Here is a 24,036-nt window from a genome sequence, read left to right on the forward strand (position 1 = left end):
AAATAGACTATAAAGTAATTTCATTTATGGAAATATATATGCATATATATATTATTATGCATATATATATTATGCATATACTTGAGTATGTGTAACCAGAAAAACTTGAAATGTACCAAATGTTCACACTGCTTATCCAATAGGATTACAGAATACTTTCATTTCTTGAAATCTTTCTATATATTAGAATGTTTCATCATATGTATGTAATATCTTATGTATTATTCTGGAAATGGAGGGAGTTTTTTCATTTCGGTAAAAAACAACATCTGAAGCATTTCTATTATTAGAAAAATAAGCTTTGATGTTTACATAGTTTGGAAATGTATTATTTTCCTTACATGTTTCTTATCTGTTTGTTAAACCAACAGCTTGTCAAGCAACTTCATCTGTACTGCTTGAATACATTTATCCAGTCCCGGGCACTGAGTGTTGAATTTCCAGAAATGATGTCTGAGGTTATTGCTGCACAGTTACCCAAGATCTTGGCAGGGATGGTGAAACCTCTTCTCTTTCATAAAAAGTGAATGCCATTTTTATCTTTAAAAAATTAAACTTTGTGCTATGTCTTTTTTTTTGGGGGGGGTCATGATTTATGAGGTCACGAGTTTTTACTGTTTTTCTCTAAGCCTTACATTTATAATGTGTCATACTGTGTAAATTTCAAAGAAAAGTTGTGAGGTTTAATTGTTTTCCTTTATAAAGCATAATTCAGATTTTTAGTGTTTTTGTGAACCCATATTTTCCTTAAGAGTTTGCAAGGTTGAAACAGTACTAAAGTGATTGTTAATGTTAATCTTATCCGTATCATTTCATATCATTCGGGTGACATTTTTATCTTTCACATATAACAAAGCTACTTTAGAGAAAAGAAGAATCTTACACGTAAAAACAAAAAGCTGTTCTATGTTCTTTCTATATAGCTCCTTTTGTCTCCCTGATTATATTTACAAAAATGAAACAAATTGGTATGCAAAATTATAGCTATATGAGTGTATATACTTTTTTGTGAGAAGGTAATTTATAACCTTAACCATATTTTCCAAAGGGTTTTTAATGCAAAAAATATATAGAAAAAGAGTTTAAAATTCTTGAAATAGATTGATGCTCCTCAAACTAAGAAAACCAGCTTATATGTTAAGACTGTTTCCCAGATCTGAAACACAGATCTCTAAGGAGGTTATTAAGGAAGGAGAGCCATAGTGTTCTGACAAGTATATCACGAGTTTTGCAGTTTTCTACTAGCCTTTTGTGGGGGGAATTGTCCTTTAACCAGGCATTCTGAATTGAAATAGGAAGCCAGAAAGTCTGTGGTCTAACTCCACCCGCTACATCTAGGACATGTGGACAGTCACTTATCCTTACCAAGTCTCTATTATATTTCCTCATCTTTAATAATAACTTTCCTGTAATAATAACTTTCCTGTAGAATGTTCCTTTTGGTCAGAGCTTGTTACTCACTTTTCACATCAAAGAAGAAAGGGATGGAGGGTAGGTGGGGGGAAAAAAAAGAAGGGAGGGCAAAAAAGAGATAAGTATTACTCTATTGAGTGGGCATAGTGGACAAATCACAGTTAAAATGTTTTCAGTGTCTCTGATCCAGTCTAAGAGATATTTTAGGAAACATTAAATACTGGCTTAAAATAATATAACCAATAACTAGAAAACACACAATTCACATTGTTATATGAGCTGAAAATATCCCTTTGGAGACACGCGAGTTTTTTCCTGAGATATCACTGGACACCTAGATGTCACTATTTTAAACAGGTCTATGTAAAAAAAAAATAGGTGTCACTGTTTTTTTAAATAGACCTATTTAAAAAAAAATACACACACACACACATATAAAACAGGAAGAAACACTGGTAAAACCAAAAACCAATCATTGTTTCTTCTAAATAAAATAATTTGTACCAATTTTAGGCATATATATAATTTTTAACAGTTCAGAGAAACTAGTAGACCTAATTCTTTTTTGAAATTTCTTTAAAATTGGACATTCCCTTATAAATAAAGCATACTACTACTTTATGCAAATTAATAGTTACTAATGAGAAAAATAAAAAAAACTTTGAAAACAATATAGGAAACATTTACTAAAGCATCTGATTTCTTAATGCATTTTTAAATTACCCATTCCCTTAAACTGATAGATACTTAAAGTTTACCAAGGGGCAATAACATAGAATCATCAATTAATGAATAATAATACAACCCCCAAAACAAGATAAAGTGATTTCATCTGACCAAAAAAACCTGGCAGATCATAATGTTACCATAACTGTTTCTTGCCAATAACTTCTTCCATTTTCAAAATGAATTAGATATAGAGCAGCTGTAAACAGTGAATCTTCATAAGGCATTTGAAATAGGGATTAAAACAATTTCTAACCAGGACCCATGGCTTGAGTTCTTTAGGTCCATGTCCCAAACAGGTAATAAACAAATTTCATAATGCTTGGTTATAACGTTCAATAAGAGTTTAAACCAAGAATTTCAAATAGTCTTAACATTAGTAAAAAAAGGTCTCTTCCTTAGTGTGTCTGTCTACATGTCTTTTTCAGTGAATACAGGTGTGTTCTGATGCAATGCTGACTGCTGTCTAGTCTTTCAAAGTCTTAAACACACAGACTCATTCTCTCTCCATTCTCCAGGCCAAAGTTATTTTCCTAAAATGGATCTAATTTTGCCATTTCCTCACTGGAAAATACTCATTGACTTCCAGTCACCCACTGCAGTGTTTCTCAACTATATATATAGCTGCACATTACAGTCTGAAAGAATTAATCGCTCAACTGTCTGACTCTTTGTGACCCCTGGACTGTAGCCCACCAGGCTCCTCTGTCCATGGAATTCTCCAGGCACGAATACCAAAGTGGGTAGCCATTCCCTTCTCCAGAGGATCTTTCCACCCCAAGGATCAAACCCAGGTCTCCCACAATGCAGGCAGATAGATTCTTTACTGTCTGATCTACCAGGGAAGCCCACAATCTCTAGGAGAGCTTGTTACAAATATCCTTTCCTAGGCTCCATCTTCAAAAATTGTATTTTAATTGGTCCACTCTTCTTATCAATGCAGTGACTAGGAGTCACTCTGAAATGATGTTCAAACATCGGTTCCTGTAACTTGACTCTCTTTATCCTCCCCTGTCATACATTCACCTTTTATTCCAATCACACAAATCTTTAGGGTCAGTCTTCCGCCTTTATTTCCCCCTTTTGATACCAGTCCTGTCTCAGCTCAAGGCTCAGCAAAACATCACTTCTGTCGTATCTTCCCTGCATCTTCCAGAGAGTGACTTTTTTTCTCCTAAGGTTCCGCAGATTTTGTGCAGTTCTGGATTACAATAGTGCATTATTCTATATTCTTACTCTACTACTAGTCTGAGAGCCGCTTTGCTATAGGACAGTCACGTTCCTTGTCGGGGAGTTGAATGACATGCTCTCTGGGTTTGGTATTACAATGAATCCCATGTGGGTTTGTTGCATCAGGATGTGTTTCCGGGTGCATGACTTGATCACTTTCTCTTCCCATGGCCCCTAACTTCAACTCTTTAAATATTCCACCTTTTCTTTTCCTGCTTTGTGAGTTTTCTCCTTGTACTGACTATAACATAGAAAATATAAGTACATTTTTCATTTAGTAAGAACACACTTTATGCTCCCTGTTCTAAATTTTAAAACAGAATGGAGTATTATTTCCCTCCCTAAGAAAAATTCCACAAATATAAGAAAATTTGTTTCTTAAGAAAATATAAGTAGCTCTAAATTGTATTCTAAATACAATTGAGGTTTGTATTAAAAACCTCAGTATACAAAATTTTCTCATCTCTGATTTCATTCAATAAATATTTATTGAGTGCCTGTTATAGCACAAGAAAATGAAGGTGTCTGAATCCTAGGATTTAATATTTCAAGCTAAGGTTTAAAAAAGTTAAAGCTTTTGAAAAAGAACATGACATAACCAAATGGAAGATATGTAGCCTCTAAATCTTTTCCTCTACAAATTTCTGCTTATTAATGTCTCTGTTCTGATGTAGTCGCATAACTTTTATCTTAATTTTATAGGTCATGTGCTTTCTGGAGGCTCTAAAGTGAAATTAAATCACACGAAGAAGGTTGTATATCAGACAGTACTTGAAGGACACTGAAATAGATGATTGAGTTAATAAAAATATTTCCCTGAAAAAGGTTTGAGAAGCCCTTTGGGTCTGAAGCAATTATACCTCCAGTGTCAGCTGTTATATAACAATTGCGTTTTTATTTTTAAAATGGCACTTTTAAATTAGGCAGTACTATCATTTTTCATATTTTACATTAAAATAATTAGTTGCTGCGCAGATAATATGCAAATATGGTAGGTAGTATGTTTTCTCCAATAGCCATAACCTGTCAGCCTGTAAATTCTAAACAGCTACAGTGGATAGCGAGTACTGTGTAGAGAGCTGATCTAGACCCACTCTCCCTTTCTCTGCTGTTTAATACCTCTGAGCAAGTCTGATTAAAATTGCCTGTGCCAATTGTTTTGTGATTAATAGAAATGAAAATGAAAAGAAATACACAAGTGTTCAGAAATAGTAACTGCTATTTTTATGTTTTCTTTAAGCCATAGTTCGAGTTATGATTTTATCAGATTAATCTGGTATATTCTATAGTGAAACCAAGGAATCTAGAAAATGAAGTTGCTTTATTGCTACCTCTGTGTGCATATGAATATTTAAAATATTTGATTTGAAATTAGAGTTCAAAGTATTCAGTTAATTTCTTCCTCTGAAAAAAATATAGTCTTTTGAGTTTGTGGCCTGCTTTATCAAAAATCTAAAGAGCCAGTTCCATTCATTATAATACAAAGAATAAAGGTACTGATATTGACCTTTTTAAAAAAGTATTTCTTTAAAATATAGATAGGTTGACTAAAACACAGGCATTCCAAAAATCTATGCTATATAGTTCATGCTCAGATTATTTTTACTGTGGTAATAATTCTGCATAAAAGAACAATGGGTCTGGAAATTATAATGAAGTCATCAGCTCCCTAAAAATCATTCCTGTCCTTAAGGGTATGTTATAAAATTCCCAGAAGAGATCTTCATGTCTGCTTTGATCTTGCATTGTTTTGGTAAGAAAGCTATTAAATTTCTAGAGTTTTTACTGTGAATACCTGAGCAATTTCTCTCATGTACATGTACTCTTTGCATACCAGATTTCAGAATAGAATACCAGTTCTTTTAAATATTCATATAATCTCCAGCAATGGTGTATAAGTACTCAAAAGAACATATTTTTTCAATTTTAAAGCTATTTTATTTTTATACTTAAGAACTCATCAACCATGTCTCCAGTGATAAAGTTAATGGATAAGCAGACAACCCAAGAAAGGGTAACTACCAGTTGGATATGGGGAATTTTTGCAGCTCTTAAATTTTGCAGGAAATATATAGCCAGAAAATCTCACAGGTTTGCCAAGTCCTAAATTGCTTATCCACACTAGACTAAGCCATGTAATGATTTTGATGAAGATAATATTGCTTGATTTCTGTGGTTTCACTATGTTTTCCCTACTCAAAGTTTAGTGAAAAAGACAGTCTCTATCTCTCAACCTTGCATACATTATCTATTTAATATACCATTATTCCACACTCTCTGGTCCTTATCAAATTATCAAATTTCACAAGTTGAACAAAAAGCAGTAAAATAAATGACTGCTTGCTTCATATTATGGATGAATAATATGAATACCAATCCAGGTATTCATATTGATCTATGGATTGATCTATGTCCATATGAGTCCAGAATGTGAACTGGGTCTAGATAACTGCATTCAGGTTGGCTCACATTCCCATTTAAACTCAGGAAAAGTCCTTACAGACCATCAGTTACTTGGGGCCAATAAAACCTGTACATCCAGGGTTAGGCATGAAATAGTATGGCCTTAAAAACGTGAAAGAAAAGAGGCTAAGTGTAGTTTTCTTTAATAATTTGTCCTCTCTACCATTAGACAAGATTTGAGAATTTAGGGAAGGGGGCATTGGTGATAAGTTAAAGGGCAGTAGTTCATAGTTGTTGTTCTGCCGCTAACTCATGTCTGACTCTTTGTGACTCCATGCTGTCCTCCACTGTCTCCAGAGTTTGCTCAAATTCATGTCCATTGAGTCAGCAGTGCTATCTAACCATCTCATCCTCCGCTGTCCTCTTTTCCTTCTGCCTTCAGTCTTTCCCAGCATCAGGGTCTTTTCCAGTGAGTCAGCTCTTCGCATCAGGTGGCCAAAGTATTGGAGCTTCAGCCTCAGTCCTTCCAATGAATATTCAGGGTTGATTTCCTTCAGGATTGAGTGATTCGTTCTCCTGTTCATAGTGGCAGTGATTTAACACATACGTTACCTAAATATCCTATGGCCGAAGCAAAGGCAATCTCAGAGGGCTCTGCTCCTCTTCCTGGAGTTGATCGCGTTCCAAGGCAGCGCTCCGGGCACTTGCCTGGAGGCTGCGCCCCGGCTTGTCCATGGCCCTGTGCAGCTGTGGAGCTTGGGAGAGTGTTACAGGACTGCTGGATTAGCCCCAAAATGTCAACCTCATTTTCAATTTACTGGCTCTTGTTGCTTTATGTCATGCTGACCTTACATGAGTTTGTTTGCTTTCTTTCTACTCGCGGAGAGATGGGAAGGCATTACTTTAAGCTTTTGAAAGCTAAAGCTGGTTGAACGCTTTAACTGACAAAAGACTTACAGAGAAATGTGAATTAAGCAGCTAAGAAAGCTTACCCTCTCCATTGCTTTAAAGAAAATTAAATTATTAACTGCAGTGCGACATCAGTATCATGGTCAATATTTAGATATATATGAGCAAACTATTTAAATGATATTGTAATCTTTTGAAATTGCTCTTAATACATCAAATCCTAATATATCCAATTTAGCAAGCATAACTTTTTCTAAATGAAACCTACTTAAAATGTTTTCCTCTTGTCAGTTACATATAAAGCTTAACACCTCTTTCTATGAAATCTACTTACCTGTGAGAGGTTTTTGTTGTTGTTATGAATTATTTATAGAAAGCAGTTGTTTAAAACTTTTGCCATTAAACTTTTACGAACCCCCACCCTCAGAAAGCTAGATTTTTAAGTATCTCCCCACCAAACTGTATTCCTATTAAGAAATAATTGTTTTGTTTTCTTCACATTTTTTATTCAAAGACATATCAATTAGAGTTGCTGAGTAGCATAACAATCATATCCACACTAATTTAATGGGTTTTGTGCAACTTTCATTGGGTAAATGAAAAAATGTTTTTAAAATATGTAATAGAAAAATAATCAATGGGCATCTATCATTGCTTTCTCTAAGAGCTTTAAAAGTCATGAGAAACATCAGAAGTTTTATGTAAAGTTAATATAATCATACCATATTCTCATCAAAACAGAGATATGCAGCTCTGCTTATTCCCTATAGACTAAGAATAGTATCCAACATTTACTTAAAATGGTGAGTCCTGTATTTGATATAACTGAGGGTAGAAAGAGATTTTTCAAGTGGCAGTCTTTAGACCTCGTCATTGTAACCAATTTAGTTTTTTCTTATGAACTGAGTACAATGTGCATTTTCACTTTTTCTGATACATGTACATCCACAAGAAAAGTCAGGACATAGAGTTTTTTTTTAAGTTTTTCATGTTGAAATTTGGGATAAAAACAAGAAAAATATAAAAATTCTTCATATTTTGCAAGGAGTAAATACAACTTACAGAAGTGAAATGGAGAAGTACTGTAAACAGTAGCTTTTCCCCTTTATTATTGAGTGAACAATTATGCTGATGATACAAAACATGATTATCTACAATGATAACAATGGTAAATGCTAGAAAAATAATCACATACTCTCCAATCATATAAAGTATAAATATGCCGAGAAGCTTACTTTTTGCTTTTTAATAAAGATGCCCATTTTCTAACTTGAGGATAAATAGTTTAGAAAAAAATCACTGATCTTTAAGTTTCTGTTTAGCTACCAGTTAGGTGTCAACATGTAAAAAGCAGGGAGAGAAAAAGGAGAGGGGAGAAAGAGACAGGGAGAGAGACAAGAAAGGGGGAAAGAAAGAGAAAGGGAGCAGAAAAGGAAGAATGAAGGAGGGACTACAAGAAAGAAAGAAGGAAGGAAGGGGGAGGAAGGAAAAAGTTAGGAACAAATTATCCATTTCAACTCTGAAACTAAAATTTTATTAATAGTTTACATTAATATAAAGTAACTGACCCTCAGTTATCTATGTTAATATAAAGAAGAAAAAAGCTCTGAAATAAAAAACAAAAAAATTGTGGGTTTTTTTTTTTGCAAAGTTGAAAAGTCTTACTTTAGGAGTCAGTTTTTAAATTTATCTTATTTAGGAATCATTTTGTTCTTCACCAACCAGTTACAAACATTACTGTGTTGCATGTCAGTTATTCTACCATAATGTGGAGATAAGTAATGAATAAAATACATTAGACAGCAATCCTACCTTGTCTGAGTCTACAGTTGGATGGGGACTAGACTCAGGTAAATAGATAGTTACGATGTTGTGTACTGAATGTCATGGTAGAGAAAGTACAAGGAGCCATCGGAGCACATGAGGGGCACCTAGGCTGCATTTAAGAGTGGACAAAGGCATCTTGATAAAAGGTTTCTCAGTCGTGATCTAAAAGTGGTTTAATAATTAGTTGAGCATGCAGAATTAACAAACGCTCAAGGCAGGAAGGGAAGAGTATTCCAGCCAGGAGGTAACGCACAGGCACAGACCTGATGGTGAGAGGACGGGTGGGGGCTGATGATGAGGCGGAAGAAAACCAGGTCCAGGAAATTAATGGTCTTGTAACCATGTTCAATTGTGCAGTCTTGATGCCTGTTTAAACAGGAGAGCAGCAGAATTCAGATTGGTGTATAAGAAAGCTCACCCTCACTGCCATCTGGAGAACAGAATTGGAGATAGAGAGGACGTTTTGTTAGGACGTTGCAGTATTCTAGTGGAAAATAGTGGCCATAAACATAAGAGTTGGAGGTGATCTTTCCTCCTCCCTAGTTTTCCAGAGATTAAAAAAAAAAAGAATTGACAGAGTTTATAGAAATAGGTAAAATATGCCGTATACACTGTCAAACATAGGTCAGATGCCTGTTCTGTCACTGCTGAAATTTCAAATTTTTCATTAAAAAAGATGATAAAAAACTAAGAAATTTAGTATACCAAATTCTAGAATCTTATCAAACAATCTCTACCCCTCTACTAATATCCTCACCTTTGCACATCTATTAAATCTCAAGATCCTGGATTTTGCACAAAGGTAAGAACTAGAACAGCTTAAGAATCAGCAAATGGGAAAAGAAAGGGAAACTAAGCTGTATTCAGCTAAAAAAAAATTAAGACATCTTTTGTATAGATCCTTCTTCAGATGCTGTTATTCAGTATAATTGCAAAATAGTACATACAAAAATGCTTGGTTCTCTGCAAGGAGTCTTGACTTCTTGATGATGTCTTATTCATGAAGACTTCTTCGTGATGCCTTCACAGAGGGAGTGGAGTCGAGGAAGGAGGGCTGGTGAGTGAGAGAGTGGGGAACGAACTTGGCACATGGAAATAGCCTATCTGTGGCTTTTCGTTTCACAGAGCCTTATTTTGAATTATCTCCCCCAGTTTCCATCCAGTGCTGTTCTTCCTTTTCCCTTCCACTAACCCATGACAACTGGGAAAAGGAAGACACTTACGTGGGGGCAGTGGCGATGGGAAGGGGTCTTCTTTCTCCTGGACCTCAGTGGCCTCGCCCGTCCCTCACCACGCCTGCTCATCAGAACCCACTGCTGTCGCCTCTTGTTTAAGACACCGGCTCATAATCGCATCTGTTCTCTTTTGTCCAGGATGCAGGGGGCTGTGACCTCTTTGTGACTTGTCTGATTTTGTCTGATTGTCTGACTTGTCTGATTTTGAAAGAATCTTCCATTCCTTCCTGGCTCAGCACATCCTTCTGAGGCCTAGCTGCTTTCCCCATCTGGCTTCTGTGTGTGGTCACCTTTTCTGCAAAGCCCCCACCCAGCTGGCACCATGTTGAATCCATGCTTTCCTGAGATGTTTGCAGACTTTATATCCTTGCACTAAAGCCATGGTTTTCTTGGATTTCCCCTGACTAGTCTGGGTATTCTTTTGCTCATCCCAGTTCCTTCAAAACTGGGATGCTATCATCTGATCTTCTTACTCTTCCAGTTTCCTCTTCTGAATCACAGACACCTCTCACTTCCTCTTCCTGTCTGTTGGAGGCTTCTCCTGGGTCTTAGACTGAGTCTTTTTCATCTATTCCTGGGAATCCTTTCTGTTTGAGGATGTCTTTGAGATTTAGAGAATCATTTTATTTTTTTCTTGGAAAGTCCCATCCTCCAGACTTGTCTTGCTCTAGATTTCAAGGACTAATTGTGAAATCAGAAGGTAAATGTCAACTTCCTTTAATCATTTCTGCTGTAACAGTTCTAATTCTTCTTGGAGCAACATAGCTGCTTCCAACTGACTAGGACCAGGTGTCAAAAAGAAAAACACAAAATTAATATATCTCAATAAATATATTCTTTGGATGTGCTTTTGGAATCATATGAATTTATCTGTCAAGAGGGTGAGACTCTCTCTTCCCCTGTACACTCCTGGTTCTGTGTGTGTGTGTGTGTGCTCAGTCATGTCCAACTCTTTGTGAATCCACGGACTCTAGCCCTCCAGGATCCTCTGTCCGTGGAATTACTGGTTGGTAACAAATGCATACCTGTAAAAATTATAGTGGGCTTTTAATGGCATCATCACATACTAATTTTTAATCTAATGCTTTGTACTCACCTGAAAGATTTAGTAGACTTCTTGACACATAGTTGATTTTTACATTTTGTTATGTTGAAGTTGATGAAAACTCCTCTCTATTCCTTGTTAGTTAAACTAGTGTAATATTTGGCAAGAGATACAAGGAATCATCATTTTCCTCTCTCAAGATCCATACCCCTTTAGGTTTCCATTGCTACTCTCCTATTTTCAGTAGATTGTAGTGTTAATACAGAAGGTTTATACCTTGAAAGATATTTTAGCCCCGATATACTTCTTGAGTCCAGTTCCACACTCCTAGCTCCTCATTTTTAAGCAGAGAGACAATATTTGAAATTCATCTGAGGTTCTTACAGTGAGGATTAGATTCTCCTTTTGTGTTTGGCTGGCACTGGTTCCCTGGTGATGGTCAGGTGACAAATGCAAAACTAAGAATCAGGTGACAGCGAGTGCCTGACAAGCGCGTCACACACTTCTTTTCAATCTAATGTTCAGAACTCCGCTTTGTTTCCACACTAGAGGTAGACTTCAGAGAAAATATTTTGTGATTCACGTGAAAAAACTGAGTCAGTCTGTTCCACTTGACAGGGCTCTGACATTAAATTGGTTGGTAGTTTGAAAGTGAAATATATTTTTCAAACAACAATTTACCACTAATTAATTAGTCTGTGTGATATTAAAATAAGCACTTCTATATGTTTTTCTTAATGAGTTAATGCACCCGAAACCTCAATACAGTTATATACAAGATGCATAAAATCATCAGTCACTTTAAATTTATGATCAACATTTCAGGTTGTATGGTAGTGAATGTGGTGAGGTTATATAGGTTATATATTATATAGGTAATATACTTGACTGTGTGTGTGTTTTAATGAAGCAAGGACTGACTCTCAAGACAATTACATTGAACCCAGCTAATTGTTCATGAAGACAAAATGCACTCAACTGTTTTCTAATAAGATTCAATAATGCAGTGTATCACACTGGTGAAGTAAAAGGTTTAATACTTATTATACAAAATATTATTGATTTTCATATGAAATTTAATGCATTTAACATTAGAGTGAAAATAATGTAATCTAATTGTTAACAAAGTACTTCAGACAATTACTGTGAATTTGGTTTCATTACTATGAATATAATTTAATACTGGACATATGCAAATATGCTCCTTTGGTAAATAAGTTCCTGTTGAAGTCATACATAGGTGTGTAAAAACATTCCCTTGATAGCTCCTTGTAAGATCAAAAATCATCCCTGCTGCTGCTGTTGCTAAGTCGCTTCAATCGTGTCCAACTCTGTGCAACCCCATAGACAGCAGCCCACCGGGCTCCCCTCTCCCCGGGATTCTCCAGGCAAGAACACTGGAGTGGCTTCCCATTTCCTTCTCCAGTGCATGAAAGTGAAAAGTGAAAGTGAAATCGCTCAGTTGTGTCCCGACTCTTAGCGACCCCATGGACCGCAGCCCACCAGGCTCCTCTGTCCATGGGATTTTCCAGGCAAGAGTATGGTGTGAGTATATATTCATTCTTAATTCATAGAATCCCACTGCTTCTACTTTTTTTAATCTGTGTTGATATCAATTCCTGTTTATTTAGATCAGGAATCAATATGATTTGATAAATATTACCAGTCCCTTTAGCTGCTACTTGAGTAGATGCTATGTACAGGCCTTGTATGGGGAAGGAATTTTACATATATTATCTCTAGTTCTTACAGTAATCTTTGCAAGTTAAATATTGAGTTCCATTTTACAGTAGAGAAGACAGGTTCAGAGTAGTTCATTAAATTTGAAAAACAATTTCTTGCAGTAGTGCTCTTCAAAAAAAGAGAAAAAAAAAGGACATTCTGTCACTTTTTTTCCAAATTAAATTAGTTTTCCTGGCATACATGTTAAATATTTTGTAATAGTTTTTATTTAAGAAATGAAGAAACAAAATCATCCTTATTAATAGATGTGCTGTATGTTTAAGTCTCATGAAGGTGAATTGGCTTTGGAATTCTTACTAGAAGTATAAAAAGCTTCTGGAATGGGGAGTCACTTTTCTGGGGAATCCAAAATATAAATAACATCAATTTCCCAACATTATAGCCTCTGTTCAGGAATTCATCAAATATCAAAAGAAATTCAACTCCTCCCCTATTAAATTTATTACTAAATATTTAAGTCAGATTTAATTACTAGAAATTATATATAGAGAAAGACAGAGATTCGTGCAAGCAGTTAATTGACATGGTCTGTGTAGTTGTAAAAACGGGTCTTTTATTGATAGAGAAGTAACTCTGGATTGAACAGTTCACTGATAGCTTCTAGGTCTTAAAAATTACTAGAATACAGTGCCTTTTAAAATATATACATATTAAAGTATATTTTAAAATCCTACTCAAAGTGAAATTAGGGGGTATAATATACATCCTTAAAAGTCAAAGTTTCTTGATTTGTAGCCTCAGGGTGGCTCCAAGTGCCTTGGCAATGAGTGCTTTTTAATGGTTGGAATTTTGAGGATATATTCTCAATATTTCCATTATTATATTTACTAAGTGGTTTTGATAAATTGATGCCTTAGTGCCTGTCCTACTTCAAATATCTTGCTCTGTGTTTTAATCCTTGTGTACCAGAAGGTTAAGATAAATAACCATATAATCTTTATTTAAAGGTAAGACAGATACAGACACAAAGTATTTTTGTTAAAAATTACTTAAAGTTGGACCATGTTCTAGATAAAGAGAAACAATTGTGGTAAATATAAAATTATTCATAGAATTCATAATTAAATTTTGAAATTCTTCCTGAATTTATTGAGTTTTAGCAGAACTGCACGATGAAATTGTTTCCTTTAAGTAAGATTTAAATCAGACCAATGTGGATGATATGAAATAGAAGAAATGTTTTTATTTGTCAGACTTTTTTTGTTCTTCACAAATTTTACATATTTCCTAATGGTGTGAGATGTATGCTGAAACATTATAGAGCGAATTTGGATCAATGTCCACAAGCCATTATTACAGTTATTCAAGTTCCTAAATGACATGTAAATTATTGAAATTATGCGTGGTAAGAAATTCATATTATCTAAATTCCCACAAAATGTGAGAAATTATAGAAAAGGGGGAAAATCTATAAATTATGCAACAAAATTTAAGCTGAGGGGAGAACTACTATATTCACGTTAATTGAGCCAGGGGATCTACAGTTAGCTTGGTCAAATTTTGGAATTTTGGTTGAAGTATGTTGTTCATTTATTAAAGGATAATTATCACTAAGAATTTCTAAAAAAAAATAATAATAATAATGATGATGACCTGGTTGAAAAAAGGTAAGCATGGAGTGAACCAGAACATGCATACTTGTTTATCTCGTAAGTAGAGGTCTAAGGACCAGTTTCAAATAGTTCTTAAAGTTACCCGAATACATGTAGAAAAAGTCAACAGCAATATTGCACTTAGTTTTAAAAGATTCGTCAGTTCCCTAAAATGTAATGCTTTGTGATCATAGTATCTGTCTTCAATTCTTTGAAGCTCAATGTCTTCAACTACCTAGCAGAGAATATTTCAACAAAGAGCTTTGCTTTTAAATGAGATGTCTATAAAATTCCTTTGCACACTGTAAAACACTATACAGATATATTTTTTCTAAGAAATAGATAAGCACATGCTAAAAATCCTTAATAGTTACAACATATATTTTACGATGTAGGTAGTTAACATTAGTAAATCAACCTTTGGTGGCCAAATAAATATGATTTTTAACAACCAAACCAATAAATTCACTGATAGAGCTCCTTATTTGTTGAAAAGCCATAAAAGTAAAAATCCTCACCCTGCAAATGAGAATGCTGGTTGGGCACAGAAGCACGTGAGAGAAGGCAGTGTGTGTGGAAGCCCACCTGGGGGCTGGGCTCCCCAGTCTGCGCACCTTCAGGCTGCTTAGCTCAGGCTTGAGTTTGTGGACCTGCTCAGTCTGCTCGACCACAACCTTTCATAGGTGATTGCTAAGAGGGTTTTTTCTTAAAAAGAAAAAAAAAAAAGAATATTGTCAAAAATGGTTGTTTGCACATCCTGTGAATTTTTCTTCCTTCCAAATGGAGACTCATGTTTATGACTACTATTTAAAAGGACTTCATTTAAAGCACATTTTATGAAAACAAAATAATTCCATGTTTAATGTTCGTGTATACTTAATATCTTCTCTACAAGTAGCTCAGTTAATAGAGTGTTTTTTAATAACAAATATGTTTTTGCAGTGAGGAAACCGGCCCAAGTAGAGGTGATGTGGGGACAGGAAGAGGTTATTGTTTGTTTCTAAATTATCTGAGTTGGCCATCTAAGACTCTTGTCTGGTGGTTCATTTTACCTTTGCTGTGGAGATACAAAATAAATTTCTTCCAAAAACTAAGAAAATACTCAATTCAGAGGTTATTTATCTTTACATCATTTTCATATTTGTAATAACTTTCTTGCACAGAATTAAGTTGCATATATCATGTGGAGCTATAACTCTTTAACTTATTGCAATGTCAAGTTATCTATACTGAAGTAGGGTTTACGTTGAAAGTATCCTGGAATGCAGAATGTCTCAACTCCACATGCACGCATGAGTGCAAGCTCGCGTACACAGCAATCTAGAGAAAGATGTAGCTAGGTTCCTTTTACAAGAGAGAACAAGGGTCATCAGTGCAGGCTGAAATACAGGGGGAAATAGTGTGGAAGTTTAAAAGACTTGTGTTCTATGCTGTACTCTGACACTTCTTCCTGCGCCAGTGTGAATTACCTAACCTGTCTGAACCTCATTTTCCCTATCTGAAAAATGAGGACATATGATATACAGGTATCTCAAAAGCTTTGGAACTTACAGTTCTATTCACTGCATTGTAGACTCTTTAACTTTGCCTTTTCTTTACATTGAAATCTAGACAAAAGTAGTTCAATCTAACTTTTACCAGATTTTTAATTTATATCTTGGCTTTGTTTAACCTCATGCAATTTGAACTTGAGTGTTTCCATTTAACTTCTGAAACAATGAAAGGAAAACTTACTCTTTATTTCCTACACATCTATCAATAATCTGAAAATTATGTTACTTACAGAAATTTCCCCAAAGTGACTTTTACCCTCTCAGTTATAAAATTGGATAGCTATAGTATATAACACTACTGAAATTTAAAATATTGACTTGTGATATTTTCAAAACTAATGTATTTTTCCTGCATTAAAACCTACTTTTCTGTACTTTATTGTCAGTAAATTCTAATTCTCTGAAATAGTGATTTGTGTCTGATACACAAAAACAATATTCCTTTCGTCTTTCCATCTCCTCTCTACACATTCGCTTTAATAACACCTTGGTTCTGAAAAACAAATTACGTTTTCCTTTAAACTTTCTTGAAGCTGATTTTAATGTTATAATTCAAAATGTTAATTTGCATTTTAATTCTTCCCTGTTATATTCATATAATCCTATTGTTATAACTGCTTAGAATAACAAGCGAATAGCTTCAAACCATACCCCGAGGATAAATGGTTTAGATGGGAATATGGATGTCATTTTATTAAGTCCAAGTTAATTGTGAAATAATTTCAACTGAAAATTAACAGTGTGCATGATAAAGGTAAAAATTAGTTATTTAAAAATCATCTTCAAAATGTGTATTTCAAATTAATAATGTCTTCTGTATTAATTTGAACGTCATTATGTTTTAATTGTTCTCTGAATCAGTATATTTTTCTATATGGAATTTTTGAATGACATGAAAAGAAAATGTACCTCTAGAGATGTATAAGTTAATTCATCTTGTAATAAATAGAAATTTATCATTTAAAACATTGCTGTTAAAATGCATTATTAGTGCTGATATATTTTATTCACTTCTGCATATCAAATTCATTATTTTAACCATGTTCCAAACATGACAATCTAGTATCTAAATTGATCCTCTTACCCAGATATATGTTGTACTTGAATTATCTTTTTGCTTATATATGTAATATGTTTCTTCCCTTTTTTTTCTCATTATACTATTTAAGGTGATTTAAAGCAAAAGTATGTTCAGAGAGTCATAGGATATTAGAGTTACAAGTGGCCTTTACAAATCCTCTGGTTCATGAGTTCTGTATCTGTGGTTCAAGGAGTGGCTTTGAGCAGCTTAAATCCCAACACAGTCTGTATATAATTTTAGTGTCTGTATGTACGTGTGTCTTCCATTGCTTTCATTTTTAACTTAGCAACAGCAACAAAAATTTGTAAGGAAACAAATCAATTCAACCACCTCATTTTGCAAATAAAGAATCTGAAGCTCAGATGAGTTTACAAGTCATCCAAGGTCATGGAGGTTGTGACTGTAAAAGTTGGAGTGAGGTACCAATTTGTAGGTTGAACACTGAATGTTATTGCTCAGGTAGAACTCCTGACAGAAGTGGGTTTTCAGCCGATATAGAGGCTGGAAAACTGTGGGTTCCTTTTAATTTTGTTCACATAGATTTGAGTTAGTGAATTTAGCCTCCCATTTCAGTTAGCATCACAATATTATTTTGATACAACTATAAGATAATTGTTATTTGCTATCCATATTTTATGGATTAATATGTATGGCAATAAAATATGGATTTATTGAAAAATTGAAATGAATTTCTCATATTTCTGCAGATAAATGTTGTTTTGGGACACATTAAACTTCTATCATTCTTTTTTCTCAACCAAAAACAATGATAAAATGATAGAAGTAGGCATTTCTGCTCCACTGATGATTATCTTTGACCTATTCATCAATAAATGTGTGAAATCTTTTACTTTCTTATTTTCTCAGGCTAAAAGAGAGACAAAAGCAAAGATCACAGTAAAGTTTAATGAAGAGTTTATTAGTTCTAGAAATTTGTAACTTATCTACATCTCATCACTAATTTGCACAAAATTCAGTAGAGTGATTTCATATATGAAATGAATCAATAAATGATATCTCTCTATATTTTATGTTTTCAAGTATTTAAAAATCACAGTTTTGTAAACCTGGAAGAGGAATGAAACTGCATTATCTTCCAAAAATAACCAAGATAAAAAAAAAAGAAAGAAAAGGAAAAAAAGAAGATGTAGGTTGTCAAGGTCTATTAATAAATTGGCTTAAAATGATTAGGGGGGGAATGAAATAGAAAACATTTCTTCAGACCATCTAAGAACCTGAAAAATGACAAGATGGAATGTCCCCCACAGTTCCCAAGAAATTAACCAACATACATCAAGGTTGTATCATGTGCCATTCAAGATCTTAAAGGGTTATCTAAGTAGAAGACGAAGTCCATCCACATTTAATTCATGATCTCATTAGAGCTGAGGAATACTGCACACATGATAAAAAGTCAAGGAAATTTATGCCATTGTATAACTAAATCTTAAATCATAGGTTTCAATTCTAGTGTTATAATTCAGGGAAGGGAGAGAGGCTAATGTAGCCCAAAGGAACGTAGTCTGGAGCTGGGTCTGTTGGGCTTGGAAAGGTTGACAAAAAGGGAAATAGCAAATCAAAGTGGTGGCATGAAATGCTTCAAAGATGCAAACTTTTGACAAAGTCTTTGGAGAACAAGGGCAATGAAAAAGCCAATGAAAACAGTAGTGCTTGAATATCGGAGAACTTCATATTATGAAAACAACAGTTCAGTGAAAGAAGGGGCCTAAGACAAGTATCTTAAGAAAACTACCATAGTTTGACAGTGTCATTAAAAAAAGATGGTAAATAAGAAAAACAGGAAAGATTATTGAAAGAGAAAACTTAGAACTTGAAAAAGAATTAAACTGTACTGTCACATGAAAAATGTCACAGTAAATAAATCTTGTCCCCACAGTCATCTGCAAGGGCCTTTCATTTAGGAATTATTTAATAGCTAATTATTTCTCAAAGCTCTGTCACTGCTATTATGACTTATTTTTATGTTTCTTTTCCAAATAAAAATTTCATCATCTGAGAAATGCAAACCCAACTATGTCAACAGAGCAGCCACTCACTTTACAAGCAACCCAAAGAGAGACAGAAAAAGAGCCTGAACAGATACTGGAGGTGGGGGGGCGGGTAGGTGAGTTGGTCCCATAGCAGACTGTGGTCCCTTATGGGGTCAGAGTCCTTTCATTGCCAGAAGAAGCAATTGAAAGAAAATGTAACAAATCAGCTTCTCAATTACATTAACAAAGGTTTTGGCTTCCTATGTACAGTACTTTTAACACTCCTCTGTGTTCTAGCTGTGAAGGTCAATGACCATTCCCATGAATCTTTGTGTGTTTATATCAAAAGTACAATGTGAACTTTGGCAAAGGAAGTGGCTCTGGGTTAGCTGGGCTTTATAGGTAGTTACTGTAAATACAATTGAAAGCTAGCTAATTTTACACTATTGCTAAAGAATGAACACATTTATTGATGGCATCCAAAGACTCAGAAATGATCCCAGAGAGTTGTGAAAGCAGAGATTTGTCTTTTGCACCCACACTGCTACTGTGTCTCTGCCATTTCCCTTAAGGTACCTTCCACGTGTCTGCAGGGGCTTTGGGAACTCAGTCAATCCCAGGCACACGAGCCTCCCCCAGCCCAGGTATTTGCTGCACACTATACCTGTCCACACGCACTCCCTGCAAATCCACTCTCAGAGAACTGCTTCATAGGAAGCAACTGATCAATTAATAGTCTAAGAAGTGAATAAATTAAAAAAATACACCTTCCTGTCATATCCATTTCATAAAGGAAAACATGTCTTATCCACAGGAAATAGTGTGATTTCTGTACTAGGCATAGGCCTCTTGAGGAAAGGTTTCCTGGATAGTGAGGTCTTGGAATTTAGTTTAATAAAAAGGTAGTTTTGAAAAGATCACATTTTTTGTTGATGAGGGCTCCTATGGCTAGAAATGGTCCAGAGTAATGAAGGTCTAACATCTCTCCAGTTACTGCTATGAGAGAAGATGCAAATACTTTCCAATGAGACTAAAACTGTTACACAAGTGGGCCCTGATAATGCTTCCCCATAAATGTGTACTTATTTCTTAGGGTCTGTTGGAGACCTTGAGAAATAAATAAAGCAGTAAATGTGTTTAGAGTCCACAATTCATGTTTATTGTTGTAAGTGTCCGAACATCTGACAAATAATAGGGCTTCAGGGCAGGAAAGGACTGAGGCCGTTCCTCTTTGCCCTTTGAGTAAAATCTTAAAACTTTCAGAAGTTTCAAAGGAAACGAAAGTGAAACATTTTTTTTTTTCACCTTGGCAGATTTGTGGGTGTTATGAGTTGGGTTTTGAAGGGAACTAGTTCAGATGAATCAGAACTCAGCTCAGAGCGCCATGGGTCCAGCCAGCACCTATCATTTATGCCATTCCTTGAACTTGCAATGTGCTCTGTTTTTTTTTTTTTTTCATTCTTTTTTTTTTTTTAATTTTATGTTATTTTTAAACTTTACAATATTGTATTGGTTTTGCCAAATATCGAAATGAATCCGCCACAGGTATACATGTGTTCCCCATCCTGAACCCTCCTCCCGCCTCCCTCCCCATACCATCCCTCTGGGTTGTCCCAGTGCACCAGCCCCAAGCATTCTTAAAAGGCCAAAAAGAGATGCTTTAACTAGAAATATACTTTTTAAGAGTACATTAATTCAGGTAATATATTAAAAAAAATCTACAACATAAAAGAAAGTTTTAACATATATCAAGTGTTCATGTAAGTAGGCAAGTTGTACCACTAAGACATACTAAATTAGGTATAATTCTTAAAACAGGTGAAGAGAAATAAGAACGATGAAATCAATGGTAACAATCTCCCATGAGTGTCCTCCTCTGCTTTGTTATTTGTCTTTTAAGTCTTTTTTTTTATCCTTTAAGGGTTGAATCCAAATCATTTCTAGGATGATTTCCCTAATCCTTCTAGTAAGGAACAATGTTTCCTTCCTAGGAAGACCTTTCTTAGTGTGGCAGCCACAGGAAGTTGACACAGAAGACCAAGAAACACCAGCAAGGCTTTGCTGAGAGACAGAGGGCGAACACTCACCAGTCAGGTTTGCTTCTCAACATCACTGACTCTTTTGTTAAAATAGCCCATGAAATACCTATTGTGCTCTATGGAAAGGTTTTAATAAATAAGAGTCTTTGTTTAAAAATTTTATAAAGAAATTTAAACAATTTAAAATCCAAATATTTTAAGCTGTTCCTTCCTACCTCATACAATTTATTCTGCTGCTGCTGCTGCTGCTGCTGCTGCTAAGTCACTTCAGTTGTTTCCGACTCTGTGTGCCCCCATAGACAGCAGCCCACCAGGCTCCTCTGTCCCTGGGATTCTCCAGGCAAGAACACTGGAGTGGGTTGCCATTTCCTTCTCCAGTGCATGAAAGTGAGAAGTGAGAGTGAAGTCGTTCAGTCGTGTCCGACTCTTAGTGACCCCATGGACTGGAGCCTACCAGGCTCCTCCGTCCATGGGATTTTCCAGGCAAGAATACTGGAGTGGGGTGCCATTGCCTTCTCCGACTATTTATTCTACTATTATATTTCCTATAGGACTATCTTTCATTTTAAATAAGACACAGATATCTTTGAGATTTAAAGCACCAGGAATAAAAACAAAATAGGTATTAAACCTTTTAATGGAATATGAAAAAGAACATATATATATGTATAACTGAATCACTTTCCAGTATAGCAGAAATTATAAATCAATTATGCTTCAATAAAATTTTTTAAAAAATAAAAACCAAAACACATAATGAAATAGAAGTAGTAATTCAACTTCTCCCCTTACATAATGCCTATGGATTCTTACACCATTAGAATTTAATTTAGCATGCCTTCTTCACTTCTTCAAGCAGCAGCTGACATATTAATAATTGCTGATATTTGGATTGACTTCTACCGTTTGAAAAACTTACACAATCACTGTCTCATGTGTTGTCTGGAAAAGCATCCCTGATGGAAAGCAAGAATTTATTATCACTACATTTTTGAAGTACAGAAAATGAAACTCAGAAAGCTGATCCACCTCCTCCAATGATAACGAGCCGAGCTTGAGAAGGAAATGTGGCTTTCGTCCCTCTCCCGGTCCATTCCTCTCCCCTCGTTCAGCTCCATCTTTGCTTACTGTTAGACTAGCCTCTTCTTTGTGGGAACAGGTCAGTTTGGAGAATGATCATAATTCTCTATTCTTAACATTCATAGAGACGCTGGCTGTCACTCAGGCTGCCCGTGTGATTTAATTTTTAAATGTAAACTATTTTCTAGAATTTTTTTTAAAACCATGTGAAAAGCTTTGAACAAGCATGCCTAGTGGTGTTGTTTTCCTCCACCATTAAATGAAGGTTTTGAAAGCCTGGTATTTAAAACTATATTTATCCTATTCATCTATGTTGTCCCACCCAGCAGTGCTAGCAACATGGAAGATTTTTATTTAGTATTTTTGATTCTTATCTGAGAATGCATACCTATTAAATTTACATCTTGTAATGCATTTCTAAGCCAAATCACTTTATACAACCAAGAAACCCAGCACACATTAGGCCAGTTCTGGTATTGTGATTAAGAGGAAAATTATCATCAATATTGGTGGAAATTATGCCTTAACTAGGGCTAAAAGAAGCAACAAGAATCTGTAATTTCCCATGAGAGGCACTGGTTATGAAGAAAAAATAAAGACTTTTAAACTTATACTTTCTTGTTATTGTTGTTTAGCTGTAAGTTGTGTCCGACTCTTCTGTGACCCCCCGGACTATAGCCCACCAGGCTCCTCTGTCCATGGGATTCTCCAGGCAAGAGTAATGGAGTGGGCTGTCATTTCCTTCTCCAGGGAGTCTTCCAGACACAGGATGGAACCCAGACCTCCTGCATTGCAGGAGGATTCTTTAAGGTCTGAGCCACCAGGGAAATAACCCTTTCTTTTTACTGCAGTTTCTTAAATTCACTCCACATCTGTAAAATTTAGATAATACTTTTCTTTCTAGGATCGATATAAGAACTAATAATAATAGAAACTCTTTATTAAGGGGGCTTCCCTGGTGGCTCAGACAGTAAAGAATCCACCTGCAGTGCAGGAAACCTGGGTTTGATCCCTGGGTTTGGAATATCCCCTGGAGAAGGGACTGGCTATCCACTCCAGTATTCTTGAGAATTCCATGGACAGAGAAGTCTAAGGACCACTTCTTGTACTACTAATAATCTATGAGATATTTTATTAGTGTTCCTGTGTTATAAGTTAGAATATTAGGGTTTAGAAAATCAGGATTCAAATCCAGAAAGTTGGAGTTTAACCACAAGTCTCTCTGCCCTCTGTGAGGTGATTATACTGACAGAATAAAACCATCAATACAGGTGACACCACAAGAGGAAAAAAAGTCAAGTAGAAGAATTGTATGAAAATGTGAAGTCCTTATCCAGAGAACAGAAAGTTCTTTTTTTCCCCTTTTTTATTATTGAGCCCTTTGCCTATCATTGCATGAAAAAGGAAATGAGCAGCTTACAGGATTTCTTGTCACGAGTCTAAAGCGCCCCAAATCTACACGCCTGAAATGAAATGACTAAGGAGACAGGCTAGCCTAGAGCCCGGGACAGTCAGCATCCAAGCAGTGAGGCCCTTCCTTCTCTTTGCAGTGGCCGTGCTCCACTCTTACTCAGAAAGAAGCAAACCCACACCAGGAGGATTTGATTTAATCTATGCTTTAAGAAGAATTTGCCAAATCCCACCTCAGCACAGGTATCTGGCAGCCCTCACTAGAACAGCGGCAGAGAAACTCCTCTCCCCTCACTGTCCCTGAAAGGATGCTCCTAACGAGAAAACAGAAGGTAGCGATATGGGTTAAGATGTGGAGGCAATAATATTTCAGTGAAGTGTGCTTCACATTGACAAAGACTTGATGATATTGATTATGACTGGTCCTGAACCTGAGGATCTCAGGCTAAAAGATGCTGGACACTGGGTAAAAAATTCAAGTTTTTTTTTTTTTTTTTCTGAGATCCCAGTAAGCCTATTTTAGATGACCGTTTAAAATGTTCATGTTCTTGGCTACCTCCTGGTCACACACAATCATCTTTATTTCACACACAAGCCAATATTTCCTCTGCCCACTCACTGTGCCAATGAGATAATGCAACTTTTCCTCAGCACCTGTAGATTCTGCTGAGCTCTCCTGTTTGTTCGCAGCTATCTGCGTTCAACTCTGCCAACTAGACTTTTTTTTTTCTCCCCCTAATGGAGACTGTCCGTTTACTT

At 35.5% G+C, this 24,036-nt stretch overlaps 1 protein-coding gene across 3 annotated transcripts in view; it reads left to right on the top strand.

Annotated features, from left to right (window-relative positions):
- The window catches only part of PGR (progesterone receptor), a 128,218-nt gene extending 111,754 nt beyond the window's left edge, over positions 1-16,464 (top strand). For all 3 annotated transcript variants that reach the window (XM_061440138.1, XM_061440139.1, XM_061440140.1), the window contains one exon: positions 372-16,464. In XM_061440138.1, coding sequence (XP_061296122.1) covers positions 372-527 — 156 coding nt within the window. In that variant the 3' untranslated portion in view covers positions 528-16,464. The remainder of the gene's footprint in view (positions 1-371) is intronic.
- The last annotated feature ends 7,572 nt before the right edge of the window (positions 16,465-24,036 follow it).

This window comes from Bos javanicus, chromosome 15, assembly GCF_032452875.1.
Source record: "Bos javanicus breed banteng chromosome 15, ARS-OSU_banteng_1.0, whole genome shotgun sequence".
Taxonomy (NCBI): domain Eukaryota; kingdom Metazoa; phylum Chordata; class Mammalia; order Artiodactyla; family Bovidae; genus Bos; species Bos javanicus.